Raw genomic sequence first — 26,590 nt, forward strand, 5'->3', positions numbered from 1 at the left:
GGTCCTCAGCATGTCAGTGGAGGAATTTGAAGAATACAAGGCCAGTAATGATGAAGATGAGGAAGAGGATCTGTCTAACCTTGACAATGCAGTAATACCCAAACTGAAGCCTGCTTGGAAGCAACTTCTGCGTAACACTGTGACAATGCGATTAAAATCTTACAGCTCAGGACTTAAAGAAGAGGAAGCCATCTTGGCAAATAAGGAGACCTACCAGCAACTCAGTAAACGAGAACGCGACTCCCTGCAAGTCCGATATGCACAAAAGATGATTTTGCATCAACTGCTGATCCTCATGGAATAACACCACCAGCACCTAAGGAATAAAATCCTGTTTTATGTTCTCGCTGAAATTGTTATTATTGACTTATCACCCATAAGATTCTCTATATTTCAACTAGATAAGATTTGCCCAGGTGAAGGATTCAGTTACAAGTTTACTATTTCCATTGGAAATTTTCTCTATGATGCACTTTCACCCAATGGCACTGTGCTTGGTTCCAGGAAAAAAGAATCACAATTAAAAGCATTTAATCAAGGATTTGTGGTACCACTCCCTTTCCTCAGTCTCAGGCAAAGTGGAAGATTGTTTCAGTTAATGCCATGGACAACAAGTATTACGGTCCTTTCAATTCTTTGAATCCCAGCATTTGGGAATTTGCTCACCAGCATGCAAGGATCTGAAAGTGTTTTTTCAGTCTCAACCAGTTCCCATACATTAACCATCATTTAACACTTAACTGTAAGTAAGTCATTGCTCTTAACTGCTTTAGAAATGTTCAGAACTGGTTATACAACAGGTGTTATTACCATTCAATTAGACAACAAGCAATACAGATGAGGAAGCTACTAATGGAAAAGTGGGAAGTTGATTTGCCATGCTGAATTGTCCTTAAGTGTCCCAAGATGTGTAGACAAGCAGGGTAAATATGTGGGGTTATGGGAATTGGGTCTAGATGGGATGGTCTTTTGGGAGAGTTGCTGCAGATTTGATAGGCTGAATGGCCTGCTTCTGCACTACATATAGCTGATTTGCGGCTTAATTCTGATTTCCTACTTTTGTTCATGTTCCATCACTTATGCTTTTGGCAGAGTTTTAACATTTCTACCTGCCTTCATTGAAAAAGTTTGATTTCACCTTGATTATTATGCACTTTTTTTTTCCCCAGTTATCAAATCTTTTAAACATCTTTATTATATCGCTGAAGCTGCTGGCTAGTCAATGACCATAAGCTTTTTCACTAAATTTCTTCATGTTTCAATTTTAGTTACCAGATCTCACTGGATTTCAACAGCTGATTTAGCTCAAAATTATGCAATCATTTGAAACATTCAGCTGATAAAGACATTAAAATAGCTTGGATTTGAAATCACTTCTGCTTGCAGTACCAGAATGGAGTTATTAGCCTTCAGGGCATCATACAAAAATTTATTGCCCTGTTAGTTTAACAGGTAACGGTGAGAAGAAACCAGAAAATTCACTTGGCACACTTTAAAATTCCTGGCCAATACAATAAAAATCAAAACTCTAAGGCAGGCAAGCAAAGCTGCATGAAAGCACAGCATCAAAATACAGACATCATCTTTACCAGTGGACAAGTTGCTTTAATTCAGGAAGTTGCCAGATTTTTATTTAAAAAAGACAGCAGCAAGAGTGCATGGATTCCAGTGTCACCATTGCTGCATATGCAAACCTTCAGACTAAGGGGAAGAAGAACTTATGAAACCAGGGTGTATATGAGCTACATCAGAAGCTGCTTGTGAGTCTTCTGCTCTGCTCTTAGGAGCCTTGCACTTGAGGAAAATCAACCCCTAGGCTTTAATTCTATATCCAGCTGGAGCTGGTTCAATACATTCTGCCTTTTTCTGAATGCTCATGTGCTCATCAACCCAGGTAAATCAGAAGTGGATGTTGTCTACATGGATTTCAGTAAGGCCTTTGACAAGGTCTCTCAAGGGCAGACTGGTGCATAAGGTGAAGTCACATGGGATCAGAAATGAGCTGGCAAGGTGGATACTTTTTCACTGGAACAACAGGTTGCGGGAAGATCTGATAGAAGTCTACAAGATTATGAGAGGCATGGACAGCTAGTCAGAAGCTTTTTCTCAGGGTGGAAGAGTCAATTACTGGGGCGGGGGGGGCATAAGTTTAAGGTGCAAAGGGGCAAGTTTTAAGAGATGTACAAGGCAGTTTTTAAAATGCAGAGTGGTGGGTGCTTGGAACTTGTTGCTGGGGGAGGTAGTGGAAGCAGATACAGTAGTGACTTCTAAGGGGCATCTTCACAAGTACATGAACAAGAATAGAGGGATATGGTCCCCAGAAGCATAGGGAATTTTAGATAAGTCAGGCAGCATGGTTGGTGCAGGCTTGGCAGGCTAAAGTTTTCTTTCTTCTAAATCACTGGCCATTGTGAGGGGCGTTTTTGCACAAATGCATAACCTATTGTCAAGATAATGGTAGAAACCTGCAGTTTCTTCCAGCTGATACAGCAACTCTGCACCTGTTACCAGCAGTATTACAATACATTGCCTGTGTTACAGAGGAATCTACAAGCAATCTACTTTGATCATTTTCCAACAACCAGTGTTGTAAAGGGCATCTGTATGCCAGGAGTCACATGGGAAAGAGAAACTAAATGTTTTGAGTCCCAGATAGGTTTGCTGACATTCTTTAAGATTCATATATGAACACATTACTATAGTATAGGGAACCTGTGGTCTTATAAACCTAGATAAAACTGAGACACACAAAAATAAAATTCAAATACAGACCCGAGTGTTTTATTTTTCCATATTTTTATCATTTCATTAGCCCAAGTATTTGGTTACCCTCAGAATGCATGGGCTGGCTCTCACTGACATAGTAATATTCTTCTCTTCAATTTGTCCAGCTTCTTCTGTCACAACAGTATAAATGGGAAAACAAGCTTGTGGCCTTATCCACCATTTTGTTGCTGCTCTAACAGACTTCAACAATTCAAATCCCACAGAGCCCACCCCACCCATAGCAATCCAGCATTCTAACTCATTTCAACTCGGTCCTGTTTACATTTGTATTTCTTTGCCCGTTGAGAATCTGGAAATTTGCACCACTGCCTCCCTGATGGATAGCCCCCTAAATTAGGACAAAAATTTGTTAGTAGCAGCAACTTTAGCTAAACATGGTGTGATTCAAACTTTATAGGTAGCTTGAAGGCCACAAAGGCAGAAGCTGTCACATCCTGGCTCTAATACATTTTGTGCCACTGAATGCTACACCAAAGCTCTTGTAGATGTACTGGCCTTTTATCTCTGGGACCGGGTGAAATCAGCTGAGGTTTTCCTCTGTATATTAATGACAAGACTCTATGAACCCATACCAATTTAGCATGAATAGGTGGTCACTAAAACATGTCTGAAATTGAAAAATTAATATCATGGGTACAAATGGGGGCCAATTTTCTGAATGTTGGGAGAGTTGAGCAAGTTTCACTGTGTAACTGTGTTACATCTGAACTGCTATGAGACATGTGTTGCAGACACCAGATGTCTGAAATGGAGAACACTCCATTCCCAATCAAACATCCCTCACCCTGATGAGCAGACATAAAAAAGCTCAAGCAGTAATTGAGTAGACGGAGTTTGGGGGTGGATTGTGAGTGATGTTGCAATACAAAAGGAAGAGCCTGAGGCAAATAGTGCTGAACACAACACAGGCTGGTTCCAAGCAAACATCAAATTTGCAACAGCAATTTATCTCCCAATTATTGCCACCACATCTTGCAATTTAAAATAAAGCTGAATTCATCCACAAAATGAGAGTTGGTAAACATTTTTAAAAGTGCAAAGTAGTGGATCCTTGGATAAATGGCAAGTTTTTTTTCAAAACTAACAACAGATGTACCAACAGGTTCAGAACCAGCCTGGGTTATACAGTGAACACAATCCTAAGCTTTAGTGTCTAGAGGCAATAAACAAAGAGGAAGTTGCTGCATGACATGGGTTTTAATGCATTAACTACAATATGCTTACATACAAGAGTGTTAAGTGGCAGAACTAGAGCCAAGGAAACTACAAAGACTACAAAATACAACACATGGACCAATACATTTACAAAACAACATTCAAAATCCTTACAAAATGGCCTGTATTGGTCCTTGGTTTCTTTTTACAAACTTAATCGACTCTATGCCGCAAAACTGGCTCTTTTTATCCCACAATTTACAGAATTCAGGGAGAACCTCTTGTTTTCCTTTGCATTAACATGGTGTATGCTGCACTTAGCCTGAGACACCCCTTTTGGTTTATGGACAGAAGGAGCTGCTCATTTTTAAAGAAAATGAACTTTAAAAATAAAAAAAACTTTTTGCAAACCATACTGGAATCCCCATACCATTCTGCTGGAGATTTATTTTCTATATATATTAGGGGACAAATAAAAGTTGATATTGCTCTACCCACCCTCACCCCCCCCCCCCCCCCCCCCCACAAAAGGGGGGAGCCTTCAAATGAAGAGCAGCTCCTGGAACATCTCTTGAGGATCTGGGCTATGGCTGTAGTTTGGGATGGTTGAGGGGAGTGGGGGGGGAGACGGGCGAGGAATCTGTCCCAGACATGCTTCAATTATCAGCTGCCAACAGTAATAACTGGGTAAAAGTCAGTTTAATACAATTTGCACAGATGGAGATAGTCCAGTTTAAGGTTGCACTCCCTTTTATTTACATTGTTTTTTTATATATCATTTCAAATGATATTCACAGCATTTGTTTTTTTTTGGCCAAGTGACAAATGAAAAATAAAACATGTCCAACATGAAGTCAGTGCTTCACCGACCACTGTTCCTATGTCTGACTCATGCAGCTCACTGCATCGGATTGGAAGATCCAACAAGTTACACAACCAATGTCAGTTTCAAGAAAAACACAGGCTGCCCATCACTTTCCATGTTGCATGTCCAAGGTGGCATTTCTTCATCGTTCTAACTGGCGCCAGTGCCTTCCATTACTTGTTGTGCCTGCTTCTGTCCCATACAGCACTGAGCTACAGACTGGAACAACCTGCAAAACACCCATTAGCCACATATTAATAAATCAGAGGTTGTAGGGGAATTAAAAAATAACGATCTCAGGAAAATGCATCACATCCAATTAAGTACTTTTGAAGTGCAGTCACGATTGTAATGTAGGAAACAGGACAGCCATTTTAATGCATAGCATGATCCCACAAACAGCTATGAAATAACAGAATCTGTTTAAATGACAGTTCGAGGAATAAGCATTGAACACGACAACCAGGAAAACTCGCCTGCTTTTCTTCAAATTGTGCCATTGAAATGCTTGTATCCATTTACAAGGTCAGACAACGTCCCGGTTTAAACTTCCATCCGAAAGATGCAATCAACAGTGCAGCATGCAGCACTTAACTGGAGAGTAGGCTGAGGTTGTGCGCTCATGTCTGTGGAGTGGGACTTGAATCCACAACCTGAGACTCAGTGTGCCCTCCATTGAGCTAGGGTATCAAAACACCACAGAGGCATTTTCTGTGTATTATACACTAACCCACCAACATACATCTTAGAAAGGGTTACAATCTTTTTAACAGATCATAAGCTAGGATGTTCCCTCAAACTAGACTAATGACTTAATGGCTCATGATTGTGCAATGTGGTAACAAATGCAGTGTTTGGTTTGGAGTGTGGCACTTACTTGTCTATACAATTGGTTGTCTATGCTAGAAGGCTTGGAAGAGATGGGAAAAAAATAGCTAGAGCCCTTGTCTTACTCGTTAACCAGTGACTCAATGGAAGGTATTTGCAAAAACAGGACTCTGCCCTTCGCCACGTCGATGGCTCCCATGATGGGTCACATGAAAGCTGCCACTTTTAGTGAACTTTCAACTCATTATTAAGGCATTCAAGCAAATTTCAGGAAACATTGGAAATAAAAAAATTCTCAAGTTTACTAATGAACTAAATTGACTTGCAAAGATCAATTTTGCCATCTTAGCAAAGATGCTGTGTATTGCATTTCAACAATTGAGGAAAGTAAACTTACAGAAAGGTCAGAAGTAAAACTGGAAAGGAATCAAAACTGGATGGAAGTAAACAGATAAAACAAAGTACTGAAACTGTCCAAAGTGCTCCAACTGTACAGCACTCCCCAGCACTGCATGAGACATTGGCATTTCTGAAGGCTATGGTCTGATGCTTGAAACACGAAAAATTCTCAACTAAGTACTAGTTTGGTGCAAGAGCATACCTGGGGCTCTGGTCAGATATTTGGAGAGAGGTATAAGCTGCAACCTACAGAAGCAAAAGACAAACTCTCTCAATAATAACGAAAGATCCAATGTCTGAGGAGGATTCAAGGGAAAATAGATGAAACCAAAAACACTTACTTTTCAATCTCAGGAGCACAGTGAACAAACTCGTGGTTCCAGAATTTGAAGGCTGGATTTTTAATCAGCTCAATGAAGGTAATGAGGAGCCCCCACGGATGAGGCCTGTTTACAATCAGCCTCTCCAACAGCACCCTGATATAAATCAAAAGATGGCAGTCATAATTCAGCCTTGTGACTTCAATATTTATTCACTGAATCAGGGTAAGGATTCCAAGCTAACAAAACATTGCTCGTTACTTTGGTGAAATTTTGCACATTAAACTCTAAAATTAGTTTAACTGCATAATTTGAAGATTACACCCAATTTCATTAAAGTGATGACGTTTTTTGGTTACTCCCAATTTGACTTAATCCCTCTTTGTTTTTTTATTAACCTACATAAGTAGCACAGACAACCCAATACTAACTAGAGGTTTACAATTTATAGTCCCCCCACTGCCAAAAACAAAACAAAAATCAGATCCCAAACTATCCCAATTTGCAGTACTGGGTAGTATCAGCCCAAGACTGACAATGTAGGGAAGTGAGAGAGACTTCTTCCGTTACTCACCTGGTGATCTGTTCCTGAATAGCTTCTGTGTTGGCTTCAGCAAACAGATACAGCATAGTACAGCTGAAATAGTGGGTATGACTGTTTGGGTAACGCAGCTGATTGGCAATGGCATTCAGGAACAAATACCGACCTGAAATATGGAATAGTGATTATCTTAGATGGTCAGAGGTGGGAAGATTAAAAGCCTGCTCTCGACATTTTTCTGAATATGAAAGCAACATCAAGATTTCTCTTCCTGTATAATAAATGTCATTTAATCTGAGGTAAATGCAAGTAGTAAGTAGATATTTGGCACAATCATCCACAGTTGGCTTTTTAGGTACTTCAGATTAAGAAAATTAGTTGGAGTTGTTTTCCCCAGTTACCATCTTACCAATTAACTGGATCAAGATGTTGCTAACTAGATGAGCTATCACCACTGACAAACATTCATCGACCTCCGTTCTCACTCGTGGCTGGGATTCTCCAGTGCCACTGAAAGTCAATGGAGTTTGGCTGCAAGCTGAATTATCCATTCTTACTTGCAGCGGAGCAGGCAGACGAGATTGGAGAATCCCACCCATTATATCACAAGTTGCAGTTCTTTGGGGAGGAGGGCTAGGGATGGCATTACATCTTTTATTTTCTGAGATATAGCTTATGGCTGCGAGAAGGTGAAGAGGATAGCAAGTCTCCCTCAAATCTTCTAGCTGATGGTACTGACTTAAGTTGGGTTTCTTGTGATGAAAAGTGGTCACTTTTCACTCAAGTTGAGTAGCAATTAGCAGTCTGTTTGACTATGGAGACAGACCAAATCACTTTCAGACAACTTTCAGATGGAATCAGTGGTTATTAAAACTATTGGCATTTCAGGAAACAGTAAAGAGGGGAAACTATCACCACAATTTAAGAGAATATTATATCTTTAGGACATGAAAACCTCTATCAGAAACAATGATGGAGATAATGTTCAAAAGGAAGTGGATAAACATTTAATAATAAACACTGAAGTTTATGGAACAAGAAAAAGGAGAATGAGACTGTATAGAAAGCTGTTAAAAAGTCATCACAGGCACAATGTTTCAAAATTAGAAATTCAGATACCTACAGTGCTTAGGAGGCTAATAACAGAATTTCTACTGCTGTCTGAGAATAGATCAGCTAACTTTGTGCACCTCAGATTACCAGTTGAACGCAATTTACCAAACAAACCAAAGGGTTTTTTTTAAATACTGAAAACATTGGTGCTCTGTTCTACTCATTGCTTACTGACAGAAGCTGCTGAGCAAACAAAGCTTAAAAGCTGATCAGTGGCTTACCTTCTGTATCAAGGTCCACAGCCAGATTCTGGAAGATGTCCATGTGGGCAGAATGCGTGATAGTGCTCATGGATGGCGTGCTGCCCTTGTTATGGATGTGAGCGATCGCCTGCGTTCCCACATACAGCACCAGGGCATTTATTAGCTGGATGTTGTACCGATTTCCAGGCTCATTTGATACCTGAAATACAAAGAAAGGAATAACTCTGCTCTCTGCACAAAATTACACTTAGAGCAGACAATTCAATGATGACCTGAGTGATCAGAAGCAGAAGGATATGATTAACTTCCTACCTCTCTGGTCAAGAGTTGTCCAAGGTTAGTTGTAGCATCCCATACTGCTGCCTAAACCAAAATCAGCAACTCAGCACACACCAAACGATAAAGTCTAGGAAATTCCAGTCTGCCTGGCTGAACAGCCGATGGTGTATTGACCAAATGAGACTATCAAGGAATTTACTCTCTAGTCTTCTAATCAAGCTTTACTGAATTGAAAATTTTCCAAACTGTTACAAAACATCCAGTTTCCTTCCACAGCCCAAAGATGTGCAGGTTAGGTGGATTGGCTATGTTAAGTGTGTGGGAATACAGGGATAGGGTGGGGAAAGAGCTTGGGTAAATTAATCTGTCAGTCAGAGTGTTAGTGCAGACTGGATGGGCCAAATAGCGTGTTTTGCACTGTATGGATTCTGTGATCAAACAAATTAACACCATTGAAATGAACACAATTCCCATCAATTATTCATGATAGTTGGTAAAACTTAGTAGCACCATAAAAATGTGTAGATTATTCTTCAGCACACATAATTCCCCAAGATCGACTCTGGCCAAAAACTCTCAATACCAACCTCTCTCTGATCACCAAAATCAGCAAACTGGAGAATGCGTCACAACCACTTAAAATATTTCAAAACCTCATTAGGGCATTACATTTTGCCTACTAGGATTAGAGCATAAAGTGTTGCCTTTGCCAATTTTTTCTGGTACATTTTCATCAATTAGATTTCTGATAGACAAGGGAATTAAGGGTTATGGGGAGAAAGCGGGAAAGTGGAACTGATCCACTTCAGATCAGCCATGATCTTACTGAATGGCAGGGCAGGCTTGAAGGGCTAGATGGCCTATTCCTGCTCCTATTTATTATGTTCTTATGAGGGATTGAGTTTAGGAGACGGGAGATAATGCTGCAGCTTTATAAGACACTAGTCAGACCCCACTTGGAGTACTGTGCTCAGTTCTGGTCATCTCATTATAGGAGGGATGTGGAAGCTATTGAAAGGATGCAGAGGACATTTACAAGGATGTTGCCTGGATTGGGGGGCATGCCTTATGAGGGTTGAGGGAGCTCGATCTTTTCTCCCTGGAGAGACGAAGGGTGAGAGGTGACCTGATAGAGGTGTATAAGATGTTGAGAGGTATTGATCGGGTGGATTCTCAGAGGCTTTTTCCCAGGGTTGAAATGGTTGCTACAAGAGAACACAGGTTTAAGGTGATGAGGAGTAGGTACAGAGGAGATGTCAGGGGTAAGTTTTTCATTCAGAGGGTGGTGGGTGAGTGGAATCGGCTGCCGTCGGTGGTGGCGGACGCAAATTCGATAGGGTCTTTTAAGAGACTTCTGGATGAGTACATGGGACTTAATAGGATTGAGGATTATAGGTAAGCCTAGTAGGTAGCGATATGATCGGCTCAACTTGTTGCCCGAAGGGCCTGTTTGTTCTGTAGTTTTTCTACGTTTCTATTTTAATAGTTTTTCTGTGAATTTACTAATACAGTATTCTACTTGAAATTCACAGACCGTTTAAGGAACTGTGACTGGCAACTTTGAAAGTGACGTTAAATGCAAATTATAATATTCTATGGGGTTAAGTGAAGTCACTCCCCTTTTTAAATGCTTTAAGTAGTAGGAACTATACAAGATATTCAATGAATTCCAACCCATGTAAAGGAATTTGTATAAATTGTATGAATGACAGCAGCTCCTCTCTCAAAGCAAACAATAAAACTTGCAATAAATTTAAAGTAGCAGGAATGAACTGAATATCTTACAACAGTACCCTGACCCTGCTCCGCAGGAGTCATACTGCAGCAATTCAAAAATATTCTTTAATCTAGTAGTACTGCCTTCCTCCATAATTAGGCTCACTAACCAAATTATCTCATTCATTGCAGAATTTGAAGACTGGGAAATGGGTCAGGAATACAAGGCTAGCCAACTGTCCAGACTGCTCTTGCCACTTTGAATCTGCTGCAGGACAGTGCTAGACCTCATTCAGCTAGGCTGCCACTGTAACGTTACGGTATATTTTCCAGGCTCCATAATGAGAAACTTGTAATAATGTTGGATGTCATAAAGATATGCCATGTTATAAAACATACATTGTAATAATCTAAGTGAGGAATAGACAAAACATATCAAATCCATCATAAATTATATCTAGCAGCTGAAACACCGTCAGTCAGTTTGCATCATTAACTAGCTGGGTCTGCATGGTCAGAACAAGGGAATGAAAGATATTGCAGTTGAACTACCTCCTACTATATATGGCTTTAGAACACTGAACTATTCATCAGTTACTGCTAGACAGTCATGCAAGTTGAAAGGTCATAATTCCAACAATCCCCACAAGGTTACTGAAATGAACTACTGAAAGAAAAGAGTATAAATGATGTCAGCAGTAATGTTTGGAACTCTTGCCCTTTCTGTCAAAGTTCAATTCTATACACCATCCCATTCCTATGGGATCATATTTGCATAACAGAACATCTCATGTTCAAACTTTATGATAGGGGATTCTCTACACAGTATACATTCAGGCAGACTGCTGAGTCCAAATCCAGCCAAAACAAACCTGGGTTGAGTTTCTAAAGCACAGCAAGACTGAATTGCTGTGTCTAGTGCACAGTTAGCTCCCTGTTTCAATGACTTCCCAAGTGTGACTGCTGGCTCTGGATGTCTGGTTCTTTTGATTTTGTCAGTTCAGAAACCATTACATATTCAGACGAGCAAAATCAGCCAGGATAAATCTATGAATACTTTGCAAGCAAATCTACAAGTTACCTTCCTGGATCTTCAAATTATAGACCCAATAGTGCATCTCCTATTTCATGGTTGTGTCTATAAACAGTATTTTTACATCTATATAATTTCTGAATAATTAATAGCTCATGAAAAAATGAGATGTAATTACCCTTGTCCTGCTCACCTGCAGGTTACTGCGTAGCTCTGAGAGAAAGGTGACTGGTGAACGTGTCTTCAAATAAGAATCTAAGTCCTTCTTAAACTGAGGTGGCATCACTCCTGTGAAGTTGGTCAATATGCGAGGAGCAATGTTGATCTCGCTCAGCATATCCACCTACCACAAAATACAGAAACATTCTTCCTTAGAGGGTCAGGAAGATAACAGCAAAGTGATTCAATGGATCCTAGTCCCAAACACCCTTTAAACAGAGACATCAATTCTGGACAGTTACATCATTTCAACTTTCAATTCACATAATATAAAAACAAGGAGCAAATCTGAAACAGAAAATGCTGAAAATATACAGGTCAGCTACCAACTGAAAAGGGAAACAACAGGTTGTCTAGGGGAGGGTACCAATTTGAATGACATTTCTATGTCAAAATCTAACCTGTCGGTTTCCATTTCAACAGAGGACTGAGTTATGTATTTTTGCTTTCAGTTTATGCATTGCAACATTAAATAGTAGTTGATAAACTGGTAAACACTTGTAAATCACTGGTTAGCTCCCAGCTCAAATAGTGTGTCCAGTTCTGGGTACCAGACGATGTCAGGGCTTTGGAGAGCGTGCAGAGGAGATATTCCAGAATGATACTATGGATGACAGATGTCAATTGATTGGAGACTCGATAAACTGGGATTGTTCTGCTTAGAGCAGAGATTAAGGTGAGATTTAAAGGTGCTTAAAACAATGAAAGGTGTTGGAGTAAATAAAGTTTCCACTGACAAGAGAATCAGTAAACAGAAGAAACAGATTTAAGTTAATTCACAAATAAATCAGGAGTGGATGTGATTTTCTTAAAAAGTTAAGTTACGATGATCTTGAATGCACCAAGAATGGAGAAAATGGATTCAATGGTGGCTTTCAAAAGAGGGTTGGATATTTATTTAAAAAGGAAGTATTTGTAGGGTTGTGGGAGAGATTAATTGACCTGTTCTGTCAGAGAGGACATGAGACACCAAATGGCTTCATTTGGTGCTGTATGATTAACAACACAAATCATGAAAAGGTTGAGTTTTTGATTTATTAGGCAGCATACATCAGCCTTTGAGAAATCTCTATTTGGGCCAGCTCCTGTTGTTGCAAGGAAATCTCTTGGTTTCATTTCACCAGACAACTGTGCAGTAAAGAGGTTTGCATAATTCAAGATACTCCCAGATAGACTGGGACACTTGAATGCAAAGTGTCAATGCACTTTCATTCAGATATGGTACACACCCCTGGATGTAAGTGATGGTGCTCTGGTACCTTTAGATTAGGTGTGAACGGATCTGGCAGTCGCATATTCCGTGGGAAGGCACTCAGGATCAGGTTACGCAGCTGAATACAGTTTGGTGGGATCACATCGCAGAAGCCGTAATGGTAGTCACAGAGGAACTCTGGAAAGTCGTGCAAAAGTACGAGCAAGACACGCAGAGTGCCCTATAAAGGTAAAGCAGTAATCTTTAAACATTAGATATAGTGGAAACATTCTCAGGTTAACAACTTCTAACGTTAATTCCAGCAAACTTGAGAAGTAGTGTTCTCAATGAAATGCTTCTTACTTGTTTTGGTGAGATCTCACTTGAGGGAGCAGCAGTTTGCAATTCAGCTAACTAAAACCCATGTTTGTATGGTAACATTTTAAAAATCATTTCATGCTGGACAGGGCAAGACAGAGGCTGAGAGGGGAGAGGGGGTTTATATTAAAAAATATTTTGTTTTTAATTAGAAACACAAATTCTGTATTGTGCAAGTCTCTAAACAGGTTTAAAAGATTCAAGATTTCTTGCTCTTTCTCAGAGAGCCAAGAAATATTTAGGAACACTAGTAGACAAATGGGAAACCAATGGAAATGTTTGGGTACACTTCACAGCAGTTTCATAAACTTTCTAAATGATTCCTAAAGGACTGCTGTTCTCATCAGTGAGACTGGCACAGCTGACGTTTCTCTGTAAGATGTTAACAGTGCTGGGTGGAGGACAGTTTCAATCGTATCCATTGATACTGGTAACATGCCTCTTTGAGCTCCGAATTTTGAAGTTTAAGAAGGTATCATACTGAAATTGCAGAAATAAAGAGCCTGGACTCCTGGAAATGTGAATTCTTTGGCGATCAGTCAAAATTCTGCACCTCAACTTATTTCCATCTTGGAAGTCTGAATACATGGCCAATTATTTTTGGCATCAGTAAATTAATTACAGTTCACAGAAACTACCTGAAGATGGTGCAGTTGAAGCACAATCACAGAATCTCTACAGTGAATGCGGCCATTCGACTCACCGAGTCTCCACTGACTCTCCAATAGCATTCCTACCAGGCCCTATCTGTGTAATCCGCTAATCTAGCTAACCTGCACATATCTGGATTGTGGGAGAAAAATGGACCAACCCAGCAGAGGCATAGCCAGGTTCGAAGGTTAGGGGAAGCAAGCACATAAAAATGGCGCCATGACAAAGGACCACCCCCTCATTACTATTCTGCCAATCCCCACCCACCCTGTCCTCGCCCCACCCCAACGTCATCAGTCTGGTGTCATCACATCGCACACAAACCAACCGTTCTTTTCTCAGTAATTCGTTTTCTTTCCTTTAAAGAAAGATTAATTTTTGACCAAAAAACTCTTCTCAAAACAGAAAACAAAATAAACACCAAAAAAATTAAATACATTTATAATTTGTATGGGTGCCCCTAAAAATCTACCCTGATGAGCGACCTTTTGGTCACGTGTCTTTTTTTCTTTTTGTCTTGGTGTCATTTTTTTCCCCCTTGGCAAGTTTCAGTTGAAATACATAAAATGCAAATTCTTGGCATTGATTCATCCTCTTCCTATTCCAAAACATCAAAACTCTTAAGTGAAATGAGGTGATGTGTCACATTGACTGATCGCAGATGATCAGTTGCTGTGTTGTATGTGATTGTTAAGCACTCAAGTTACACAAGCAAGAAAAGGGGCAGACCGAATTTATCTGCCAACTTTATTCAGAACAAACCTCCCTCTACTGGTACATTAGATGGTCGTGCAAACTTAACAGCATTTCAATACATTTTTGTTCACGGTTGCTGACAGCTAACAGAATACCTTACCCTGACCTGCATAATGTTTGTTGTGAATATTAAAACATTAGCACTTCTGAGAAACGACTACTGCTGAATCCTGATGTTCATCCATAGTCCAGGCCATCTCACTGACGGAGCAGGACTGAGGAGCCGTGTCTGGATTGGCGGAGCTTGTGAACATGCTGTACTGTGATTGGTGAACTCAGCTGTCAGTCAGCACTAAGTGAGGCCCCGTGTACCGGATTGGCAGATATTTATCTCCTTCACAGCCTCTGCAGGGGCCCGTGAGAAACGCCCCATTCATTTCTGAAAAATATGCTCAGGGGGAGCAGTCGCTCCCCCTGCACCCCAGGTAAACCCATGTAGATATGGTGAGAACATGCAAACTCCACAGTTACCCAAGGTCAGAATGGAACCCGAGTCCCCCAGAGGCAGTAGTTCTAACCGCTGTGCCAGTGCACCACATGTACCCATCCCTGGAAAAACACAACGTGGGCAGCACAGTGGTTAGCACTGCTGCCTCACAATGCCAGGGACCTGGGTTTGATTCCTGGCTGGGGTCACTGTCTGTGCAGGCTGTACATTCTCCCAGTGTATGCGAGAATTTCCTCCAGATGCTCTGGTTTCCCCCCACAGTTTAAAAGATGTGTTGGTTATTTACGTTGGCCATGCTAAATTCTACTTCAGTGTACCCAAACAAGTGCCGGAGTATGGCAACTTGGGGATTTTCACAGTAACTTCATTACAGTGCCGTGACACGAATAAATAAATAAACTTTGTTTATAAAAAAAACCTTACACTGCCCATCTTAACCCACAGTCTTCCCATCTTTCAGCCCCTAATCACGAAAGAGGATATGTGCAATGACTTGCTCCAATGCATCTGCTCTGACTAGTCTATTAAACAACCACCGTACATTCACAACATGCCCCTCATCTGTAGCCAGTTTTGTTTCCCTCTGGCTTTAGAGCTAAATGTATACAAACAGATTGTGGTACTACACTGTATTGGACAGTATTTCCTCTTCAGCATGCACACTGCCACAAGTATTAAAGCATGTCATAGAGATTTAAAACGCCCAATCTCCGCTCCAACTGTTAGCAATGTGAGCTCTTGGGGCCTGGTGTGTGCACTTACCTTGTAAAGAATTTGCATAGGTTTTGTCAACTCCACGTTCCTCAAGTAAGGAGCCAGGAACTTAAACAGATCAATCAGCAGCTGGGCATACATGGGCCAGCCCTACAGGACAGAATATAGAAAGTGATTCTTCTACATAACATGCGGTTACAGATTACAAGACTTCTTATATGCAGGCCTCGCATCAAGATAGTTACTTCACTTCATATAGTAGAATAGGCCAGCACAAATTTGAACTCATCCCCACAAATCAATGCATGAAGCATAATTTCAAATTAACCTGGGGGCAACAATGTGTGAATTAGGACCAAGCTCCAAGCCAGTGCCATCCATCTTGAGCTTGTGCTTTGACGAACATGTGTTGATGAACAGAGGGATCTAGGTGTATGGGTACATACATCCCTGAAAGTTGGAAATCAAGTAGATAAGGTTGTTAGGAAGGCATACAGTGTCTTGGCGTTTATTGGTAGGGGGATTGAATTTAGGAGCCGCAGCGTCATGTTGCAACTGTACAAAACTCTGGTGCGGCCGCACTTGGAGTATTGTGTGCAGTTCTGGTCCCCACATTATAGGAAGGATGTGGAGGCTTTGGAGAGGGTGCAGAGGAAGTTTACCAGGATGTTGCCTGGTATGGAGGGGAGGTCCTATGAGGAGAGACTGAGGGATTGGAGGTTGTTTTCGTTAGAAAGGCGGCGGCTAAGAGGGGACCTTATTGAAACATATAAGATGATTAGAGGTTTAGATAGAGTGGACAGTGATAGCCTTTTTCCTCGGATGGAGAAAGCTAGCACGAGGGGGCATAGCTTTAAATTAAGGGGTGGTAGTTATAGGACGGATGTCAGGGGTAGGTTCTTTACCCAGAGGGTGGTGAGGGATTGGAATGCCCTGCCTGCTGCAGTTGTAAATGCGCCTAGTTTGGGGGCGTTTAAGAGATCCGTGGATAGGTTTACGGATGGAAAGGGATTGGTTTAGGTTAGAGGGTCATTGCATTTTAATTGGTTGGTGCAACATCGTGGGCCGAAGTGCCTGTTCTGTGCTGTAATGTTTTATGTTTAAAGAACTCCACAGCATACAGCCACACAAATGAAGGCTGAGATTCCAGTGCTCCAGCTGAATCCTCATTTGTTATCAAATACATTCAATTAAAAAAATTGTGCCCACTCATTGTCACACAAGAGGGATGGATTAAGATAGCACTGAAGAGCAGCTGCATCGTACACATTGGAATTTGTTTTTATAACCCCTCCTACTGGTTATTATTCCTGAGTCAGCCATGACAATGAGCAACAGTAGTCTAAAACAGCAATGGGAGGGAGGGAGGTAGGTGACATTATAACTCAGCCTTTTCTCATTCACAACTTTGATGACAATGAGACAATGATGAGAACTCAAATTCATGCTTCCCTCTCTAGCACTAAAGCTAATGATAATACCAGTACTGCAACCCTGGCTGAGAGCAACTACAGTAAGAAGTCTCAAAACACCAGGTTAAAATCAAACAGGTTTATTTGGCAGCACCAACTTTTAGAGTCTCAAGCTCCTTCATCAGGTGAATGAGAACTTGCGTTCACAAAACAGGGATTATAAAGACACAAACTGAATTTACAAGATAATGGTTGGAATGCAAGTCTTGGCAGGGAATCAAGTCTTAAAGGTACAGATGATGTGAGTGGAGAAAAGGCCAAGCACAAGTCATGAGGACAGCCTCAACCAGGTTCTTGGGTTCACGTTACACTATCAATAACCCCCACGACTTGCCTGGGTTTGCAAAATCTCACTAACGGTTCTGGCTGGAGACAAAACATCTCTTTAACTTGTGCTTAACCCTCTCTCCACTCACATTGTCTGTACCTTTAAGACTCGATTACCTGTGAAGACTCATATTCCAACCATTATCTTGTGAATTAAGTTTGTGTCTATATGCTCTGTTTGTGAGCACAAGTCCTCACTCACCTGATGAAGGAGCTTGAGATCCGATAGCTAGGGCTGCCAAATAAACCTATTGGACTTTAACCTGGTATTGAGACTTCTTACTGTGCTTACCCAAGTCCAACGCCGGCATCTCCACGAGAATAACTATCTCAGTGCAACTAGAGATTAAGCTCAGGCTGTTCTCGCTCTGCACAGCAGATTTTCAATGAACATGTGGCTAAACATGGGTGCTTGTTCACTGATAGTGCAGAAATCACACAGCTCTATAGAAGAAAATACACATACAGAATGGAATATAAGTCAGTCCAGTATGCAAAAGTATTTATCTTACCTTCTGTTGGGGTGTGTGCGCCAGCATTCTTGCAATAAAGATCCGGTGGGAAATCAGTTCCAGCCAAGCATAGACAAAGCCAGGAGCTTTAGTAGGCCGCAAAATGTGAAATGTGTTGCTGCACAAGAAAAGGTATATTAATTTATGAATGAAAAGGGGGATCAGCTATAGCAATGTCTTCAAGAATTCAGTTAAACTTTCCCAGTCATAAGCCTGGGCAATAATAAAAGCACATTTACTTAATGAGCTGCAATTAAATCCAATATATATTTATGATATATTAATGTGTGTTGAAATATGCAAACTCTCCTTTTGAGTCCTGGCTTTGAAGGAGGTCTATCTTTACACAAGTGCAACAGCAGATACAGTGAAAGTGACAATGGTCCTTTTCAGTTCCTTGTTAACACTTGCCATACAAGAGTGAGCTGCTCAACAATTCATTATTTGCAACACACAAGATTAAAGAGTGCTTTAATAAGCTGACATATATTTCCTTTACAATTTAATTCCCACAGGAAACTCTCTTACAGTCTTTCAATAACTCATACAAATAACAGCACCATCGAGCCTGATCCCATTTTCGCCCAATAACCTAATATGATCAAGTGAGGATGACAGGATGCCAAACAGAATCCTGCCTGGATTCCTGCACTCCAGGCAGAGTGAAGACACTTACTCCAGACAAGATCAGTTAATACAACGTAGGCAAATAGTCAAATCTGAGACCACACAGATGAGCCACCGTTGTGTTTATAGGTAATTGTCAAGTATATATCCATAGATCATGCCTTCAGTTAATCAAATCTCTATTTCAGTATACAGCCTGTCAGATCATTCTCAAGTCATTTATGATCCATTCCAGGGTGAACAATTTTTGAATTTTGGTCAGCTGCATCCTTCCACTTACTCCAAATGCGCAGAAACAGAAATCCCATTGCGGCATGTTGGTACATGAATAAAACAACAGAGGGGTATTTTTCCTTGTTAAACACCTACCAGAAAGCAGTCAGTGTCTGGAAGTTAATAGTTTCCAGCACATGCTCAGGAGCATTTAGCTCCAGCAATAACATGATGAAGATTCGATGATATGGCAGCTGCTGAAATTCACTCTGACGTACTTCGTGATCTTGCAGTAGAACTCCAACAACAATCCCCAATACCTGCACAACATTAGATAGTAAGCTTTAAAAGACAATGCATTCCTCCATCTTCTGCAAAAGTCCCCAGTCTTGCAGGTGATGTGCTGGCAGCTCTGTGGCCAACCTTTATGTTATTCTAGATGACATGCATCAATAGACAACTTGATTATGAAGGGTCTAATACTGTGCTTAGCTGCATTACACACCTTTCAGCACAGGTGAGCAGCGCAGAGTGATCAGTCATCAGTAATGCTTGCAACTTTCCCTTCTCCAGTCCACTGCATCAATAGCAGCCACAGCCTGGCCGCAGGAGACCCGGCCAGTTTGTACCTGTTTAGAATGATGGTATCCAATGCTTCTTCATACATCACATATATATTTCATACTGAAATAACAACAGTGCACATGGGAGCATTTTTCTGTGTCTCTTTTGGTCTCCCCTGGATTAGCTGTAACCTAACAGGATCGCAATACATGTGTAGACCATTACCAAGATCATATTGATTCACTGATGATCACCCTCATCAGTTATTCAGCCTTGCACTTTCCTATACTGCTTAAATAGAACTTAGCAAGTTATTATGGGTAAGGGTGTCTTAGATGCAAGTCAGCTTTCCAATGCTGCATCATTATTTATTAATGGGTTGCCCAGGAGGTGAAAAGATGTTCCAGTCCACTGTGCTAGCATAACTCACTTATTGGGATGACCTTGCATTCATTCTTCAAAAAATTAAACCACGCCACAGATAACAATGGTAAATATGGCTTTTAAATCCACTCACCTTGTTGAGGAGGTTAATTTTAGTGACTGTGTTGGTGGCCTCTCCAGAGTGCTTTACAAGTAGGGCTATCAGTCTGACAAATGCATCCAGGTTGTGGTAGCATTTGGCCCTGATCATCGTGGGATTGGCTGTGGGATTGTGCTGCTGCTCCTGTTGTGCACGGTAACTAATCTCAACACACATTTCAGTACAGAGGCGGAAAAAGCGAGTAATCAAGTCATCGGTCTTCAAAATTCCCTGCTGGTGCATCTGTAGAGATAGCAGACCATTCAACAGGCAGCAAGGCACACTGATCACACAAGATCAATATTAATTTCACACTCACTCTTCTGCATCTTTCCAAACCAGCTGCAAATTTTATAATCTTACCCAGTTGTCAAAATGAGACCATTTAAGCCATCGCTCAGTTTATCTTTTATTTATTAGTCACAAATAGGCTTACATTAATACTGCAATGAAGTTACTCTGAAAATCCCATAGTTGCTGCACTCCAGCACCTGTTTGGGTACACTGAAGGAGAATTTAGCATGGCCAAAGCACCTAACCATTCATATAGAAGGCCAATAGATAAAGCAACAGCCTTCAAATCAATTAGTTGAAAGTATAATATTTTAAATAGAAAAAGCTGGGTGAAAATGCAGAAGGGTTTGGTAATGCAGATTCAAAAGTCAATAAAGGCAGCACTGCCACAGGACAATACCATTTAAAAAAAAGACAAATGGATTACTGGGCTTTATGCCTTGAGTTTGTTATTCAAATATTAAAATATAATGGGAAACACTGAGGCCACAGTTGGAGGGTTCCATATTACAGGAAAAAATCTTGGAGCAATAAAGGTGCTTTACAGATTCCAGAGGATGCTGCCCAGTATATGAAAATACAAATTCAAAAATAGACTTCAAAAACTGGGCTGCTTTTATTTCAACAAAATAAATTTTGCATCGATTTCAAAGAGGTGTTTAAATTACTAAGGAATGGGACATGTAGATGGAAGCAAACTTTCACATGGTTTAGAACACAAACAAAAATAAGACAAAATTGGGAGATTTAGGACAGAAAGCAGAAGAAACCTTTTTGACATAAGAACATAACATAAGAACATAAGAAATAGGTGCAGGAGTAGGCCATCTGGCCCTTTGAGCCTGCCCCGCCATTCAATAAGATCATGGCTGATCTGTCATGGCTCAGTTCCACATTCCCGCCCTCTCCCCATAACCCTTAATCCCCTCTCTTATCAAAAACCCATCAACCTGCGTCTTAAAAATATTTAGCGAGGTAGCCTCCACCACTTCAACGGGCAGAGAATTCCAGAGATTCACCAGCCTTTGAGTGAAGAAGTTCTTCCTCAACTCCGTTCTAAACCGCACCCCACCCCCCCTTTATCTTGAGGCTGTGCCCCCTAGTCCTACTGTCCTTTCTGAGCGGGAAGAGTCTCTCCACCTCTATCCTATCCATCTCATTCATCATCTTATACGTCTCAATGAGATCTCCCCTCATTCTTCTAAACTCTAACGAGTACAAGCCTAGTTTATTCAGCCTCTCCTCATAGCTCAACCCCCTCAACTCCGGCATCAGCCTAGTAAACCTCCTCTGCACTCCCTCCAAGGCCAAAATATCCTTGCGTAAGTACGGCGCCCAAAACTGCACACAGTACTCCAGCTGCGGCCTCACCAATGCCCTATACAGCCGCAGCAAGACCTCCCTACTTTTATATTCAATCCCCCTCGCTATGAAACCTGAAGGACTCTGGGACTCTGGAACACAATTAGTGACTGAAGCAGATACCATGTCCACATTTAATAAATTAAGACAGATAGATGGAAGAAAGGGAGACCAAAAGGGATATGCAAATAGGGATGGCACATTATTAGCATTAATTCTTGTGTACATGACAGACATCAGCATAGACTGTTGGGCTCCAACAGGCCATTTCCTTGCCATATTTTCTAGAGATTAGATTTCAGAGTTAACATCTACTTCCAACTAGATTTCATTGCTCTTTATATAGTTTCTATTAGTCACCTATTTCCTCATTCTTGGTCTTACCTGTCCAACAAAAGCAGAGAATGCTTTGGTGCTATCCCGCCCAGCTGCTGCTGAGTGGTATAGGTTTACCCACTCTCTCAGCAAATACTCTGCTTTCTCCCGAAGCCCTGGTGGGTCATCGTATTCAGAGGCCTGTGATATCCCAGAGTGCATCATAAAGTTGGGGCCACCATGCGCACGGTCCATCATAGCTTCATAGTTAGCTCTAAGCAGATCCATAAGCTGTGGTAATCTGTTCAGAAAATAATCAAAGCTAGATATCACAGAATAAATAACACAATCATTTTGAAGTCTTGGAACTTTCAAGATCCTGAGTATTTATTTAGATTTTCCTAGTTTAATCTTTTACAAACCATAACTAGGCTTCTATAATTGACTAAATTTTAAAAAGCGTCAACACCAATCAATGTACAATTTAAAATGCCGTAATTTTAAATATTGTGTGCTGATTGTTAGTGGTGATCTGAGTACATGATGGAGGAAGAGCGGTGAGGGAGCGGATTTTAATATATTGATTTGAAAGGACAGAATTTCCATTACTGCTTTAAACCAATTTCCAAAACAAACCCTAAAAAAAAAACTTACCCTTCAGGTGCATTTCCTCTGGAATGAGCACTGATCCTCATCAGTGTTTCAATGGTGTTGAACAGATCTGCTTCAGTTACGTGACTAATACTCCTCTCGTCGACCAACAAAAACTTAACCAACTGCATGGCGAAGGCAACAGCCATGTAATTCAGGCCATTCTCCATTGACTGCAGGAATTAAAACATGCCCATATTGATTCAGTTCAAATGTCAACCTTGACAACATGCATGTCACAAATTTTTAAAACTTTCTAGGGAGCATACAATTTCTACAACATTGTGTTTGTTTTGCGCCAAGTAGCATAATTTGGGCATTGAATGTGATCGATTTTTCATAAGCTTAAGACAATTGGTTTTGCTTCTAAGATTTAAGAATATCATAGAAAAGGTAATAAAGCTCACATGTTCAGCTCATTGCATTCAATTGATACCTTTGGTCACAGCAACATTGGAAGGTATTATGGAAGTTTATTCTCAAAAGGATTTCCCAAGAGGGTTAAAATCTACCTAATACAATGCAGTTTCAAACAAGCAGTTCACCTCCCAGCTGCAGGGCGAGCATTGATTACATTGCTGCAGCACTGCAGTTGGCAAAGTGCATCAAACCCTCTCAATGTCACATCACAGGGCTGAATCATCTGCTTGTTACGAGAAACTTGTTAAATCTCAGACAGTCACATCTGTTAATAAAATGCAAATATATCACACGAGAAATTTTAACGATTGTTTGAATTTTCTACATAAAGCATGATTTAGAAAAGCTCTAAATCACAGGACTCACCTGCAAATCAGGAGAGTTGGCGATGCTGCTGGAATAAGCAGCTGCCAAGCAAAAAAAGTAGTTTTGTTTACAGAGGTATTGAATTACAGTATCTTGGGGAGTCAGGTACAAACACTGCAAAGTATTACATAATTTTATATCCCACTTCATCTCCTCAACAGGCACGCACAGCCTGTGCTCCTCGAAAACGGTCAAGCAAAGTGTGGACATGACAACACATTTCATTCTGTCTCATTCTTGTTTTACACATGAACAAAGTAGGGCCTGTCACCACCTGTAAGTAGGACTGTCAGACTTACAAGCTATTATCCAAGTGTTAAATCCTTTGATCATTCAGTGCAGCAGGTCCTTACCTGGGCTAAATGGATGTCGTACTGCTGCATGTTGACTAAATGGTGTCTAATGAGCAGTTCTACAGCCTCCACATTATATTTGTACTCATCACGACACTCAATCAGGCACCTAGGTGAACAAATAAGAATCAGTTGCAAACTGACAAGCTCATGGTCCTCCATCAGAACTGTTATTATAACAATATTTATTTTTATCACACCAAAGTCACTTTGCATGTTTGTGTAAGTAAAGATTTCTCCTCATTATCTGTAACATTCTCCAGCCTTACAAGATCTCTGCACTCCTCCAATTCTCATCCCTTGTGAATCTCCTGATTTTCATAACTCCCTTAAGTCTTCGGAGCCCAATAACCTAAAGCTCTGGAATTCCTTTGCTAAATTTCTTTGCTCCATCGGAAGCCTTTAAAAACCAACAGAGTTCAACTAAAAATGAAATAAAGGGGGAGAAGATGAAATATGAGGTTAAGCTACCCAGTAAAAGAAGATTCCAAGAGTTTTTTTTTGATGAGATAAAGGGCTGAGAGGTGCATAAGTGGACGCTGGACCATTGGAAAATGGTGGAGTAGTAGTAATGGGAAACAGAAATGGTGGAGGAAGTGAATAGATACTTTACATCAGTTTTCACAGCAGACGACACCAATCACACACCAAAAATTCAAGACAGCGGGGGGTAGAGGTGAGTATGGTGGCCATTCTTAAGGAGAAGGTGCTCGGGAAGCTAAAGCTCTGAAGGTGGATAAATAATCTGGACCAGAAGGACTACATCCCACAGTTCTGAAGGAGACAGCTGAAGAGATACTGGAGCTGAAGGAGCCAGCTCAAGGTGATCTTTCAGGAATTGCTGGAGTCAGGGGTGGTCCTAGAGGATTGAAAATTTACTTACAGCCTCAGGTGACTGTCTGTGTGGAGTTTGTACATTCCCCCTAGTGCCTGCATGGGTTTCCTCCAGGTGCTCCGGTTTCCTCCCACAGTCCAAAGATGATTAGGTTAGGTTGATTGGCCATGCTAAATTGCCCCTTGGTGTCAGGGGGATTAGGAGGGTAAATATATGGGGTTATGGGGATAGGATCAGGGTGGGATTGTTGTTAGTGCAGGCTTGATGGACCAAATGGTCTCTTTCTGCACTAAAGATTCTATGATTCATATAAACTTAGGTGCAGGACAGGTAGTGTGAAGGAGGTGGGGAGGCTGCACTGGTTAGGACAGTGGGTTAAGAAGTGGCAGAATGAAAACAATGTGGGAAAAAATGAGGTTATGCATCTTGGTAGGAAGAAGAGGCATAAAATATTTTCTAAATAGGGTGACAATTCAGAAATCAGAAGCGCAAAGGAACTTGGGAGTCCTAGTTCAGGATTTTCTCAAGGTTAACTTGCTGGTTGAGTTGGTAATTAGAAAGGCAAATGCAATGTTAGCATTCATTTTGAGGGGGCTAGAATACAAAAGCAGGGACACAACAGTGAGACTTTATAAGGCTCTGGTAAGACCGCATTTAGCGTACAATTTTGAGCCCCATATCGAAAGGATGGATGAGCTGGCCTTGGAGGGTCACAAGAACTATCCCAGGAATGAAAAGCTTGACGTATGAGGAGCATTTGAGGACTTTGGATCTGTACTCAATGGAGGGGGACCTCATTGAAACTTAGATTACTGAAAGGCCTGAATAGAATGGACTAATGGGAAGATACTTCCATTAGTAGGAGAGACTAGGATCAGAGGGCATGGCTTCAGAGTAAACAACATAAGAAATAGGAGGAGTAGGCCATCTAACCCCTCGAGCCTACCCCGCCATTCAATAAGATCATGGCTGATCTGTCATGTCTCAGTTCCACATTCCCGCCCTCTCCCCATAACCCTGAATCCCCTTGCCTATCAAAAACCTATCAACCCGCGTCTTAAATATATTTAGCGAGGCAGCCTCCACCACTTCAACGGGCAGAGAATTCCAGAGATTCACCACCCTTTGAGTGAAGAAGTTCCTCCTCAACTGCGTTCTAAACCGCCACCCCCCCCTTTATCTTGAGGCTGTGCCCTCTAGTCCTACTGTCCTTTCTGAGCGGGAAGAGCCTCTCCACCTCTATCCTATCCATCCCATTCATCATCTTATATGTCTCAATGAGATCTCCCCTCATTCTTGTAAACTCTAACGAGTACAAGCCTAGTTTATTCAGTCTCTCCTCATAGTTCAAACCCCTCAACTCCGGTATCAGCCTAGTAAACCTCCTCTGCACTGCCTCCAAGGCCAAAATATCCTTGCGTAAGTGCGGCGACCAAAACTGCACACAGTACTCCAGCTGCAGCCTCACCAGTGCCCTACACAGCTGCAAAAAGACCCCCCTACTTTTATATTCAATCCCCCTCGCTATGAAGGCCAGCATCCCATTTGCCTTCCTGACCACCTGCTGCACCTGCAGGCTGGGTTTTTGCGACTCATGCACAAGGACCCCGAAGTCCCTCTGCACCGTCGCATGCTACAGTTTTTCGCCAGGTAAGTAATAGTCCTTCCTACCAAAGTGGACAACCTCACATTTGCCAACATTAAATTCCATTTGCCAGTTCCTGGCCCATTCGCCCAGCCTATCTAGATCCTTCTACAGACTCTCCACACCCTCTGCACAATTTGCCGTTCCACCAATCTTGGTGTCATCAGCAAATTTCGACACCATACACTCGGTTCCCTCCTCTAGATCATCTATATAAATGGTAAATAGCTGAGGCCCCAGCACCGACCCCTGGGGCACTCCACTAGTCATCAACCAAATAGCACCCATTGACCCCCACTCTCTGCCTCCTATTTGACAGCCAATCCTCTATCCACGCTAACACCCTACCCCCAACTCCATGCTCCCTGACCTTCCGTAATAACCTCTTGTGAGGCACCTTATCAAACGCCTTCTGAAAATCAAGAAACACCACATCCACCGGCTCTCCTCTATCCACCGCCCTAGACACATCCTCATAGAACTCCAATAAATTCGTCAGGCACGACCTCCCTTA

The 26,590-nt window shown here is 41.4% G+C and overlaps 2 protein-coding genes across 8 annotated transcripts in view; one reads left to right on the forward strand and one right to left on the reverse strand.

Moving 5' to 3' along the window:
- Positions 1–4,448, forward strand: part of setd6 (SET domain containing 6, protein lysine methyltransferase) — a 54,497-nt gene extending 50,049 nt beyond the window's left edge. Inside the window, exon 10 of one of the 2 annotated variants that reach the window (XM_080187262.1) lies at positions 2–4,448. In XM_080187262.1, the coding sequence (XP_080043388.1) occupies positions 2–304 (303 nt within the window). In that variant the 3' untranslated portion in view covers positions 305–4,448. The remainder of the gene's footprint in view (position 1) is intronic. The other variant, XM_080187261.1, reaches the window with a different exon arrangement.
- A 3-nt stretch (positions 4,449–4,451) lies between these two features.
- Positions 4,452–26,590, reverse strand: part of cnot1 (CCR4-NOT transcription complex, subunit 1) — a 188,800-nt gene continuing 166,661 nt past the window's right edge. For 3 of the 6 annotated variants that reach the window (XM_080187255.1, XM_080187259.1, XM_080187254.1), the window contains 13 exons: positions 23,597–23,705; positions 22,461–22,630; positions 21,876–22,107; positions 19,830–20,078; positions 18,905–19,068; positions 17,909–18,026; positions 15,646–15,747; positions 12,718–12,891; positions 11,418–11,582; positions 8,230–8,410; positions 6,929–7,061; positions 6,376–6,510; positions 4,452–5,036 (listed from right to left, as the gene is read on the reverse strand). In XM_080187255.1, the coding sequence (XP_080043381.1) occupies positions 4,958–5,036; positions 6,376–6,510; positions 6,929–7,061; positions 8,230–8,410; positions 11,418–11,582; positions 12,718–12,891; positions 15,646–15,747; positions 17,909–18,026; positions 18,905–19,068; positions 19,830–20,078; positions 21,876–22,107; positions 22,461–22,630; positions 23,597–23,705 (2,011 nt within the window). In that variant the 3' untranslated portion in view covers positions 4,452–4,957. Of the gene's footprint in view, positions 5,037–5,067; positions 6,281–6,375; positions 6,511–6,928; positions 7,062–8,229; positions 8,411–11,417; positions 11,583–12,717; positions 12,892–15,645; positions 15,748–17,908; positions 18,027–18,904; positions 19,069–19,829; positions 20,079–21,875; positions 22,108–22,460; positions 22,631–23,596; positions 23,706–26,590 lie in introns of those variants that run through there. The other 3 variants (XM_080187260.1, XM_080187257.1, XM_080187256.1) reach the window with 2 other exon arrangements.

The sequence above is a fragment of the Carcharhinus amblyrhynchos genome, chromosome 4 (assembly GCF_965287045.1).
Source record: "Carcharhinus amblyrhynchos chromosome 4, sCarAmb.v2.hapA, whole genome shotgun sequence".
Taxonomy (NCBI): domain Eukaryota; kingdom Metazoa; phylum Chordata; class Chondrichthyes; order Carcharhiniformes; family Carcharhinidae; genus Carcharhinus; species Carcharhinus amblyrhynchos.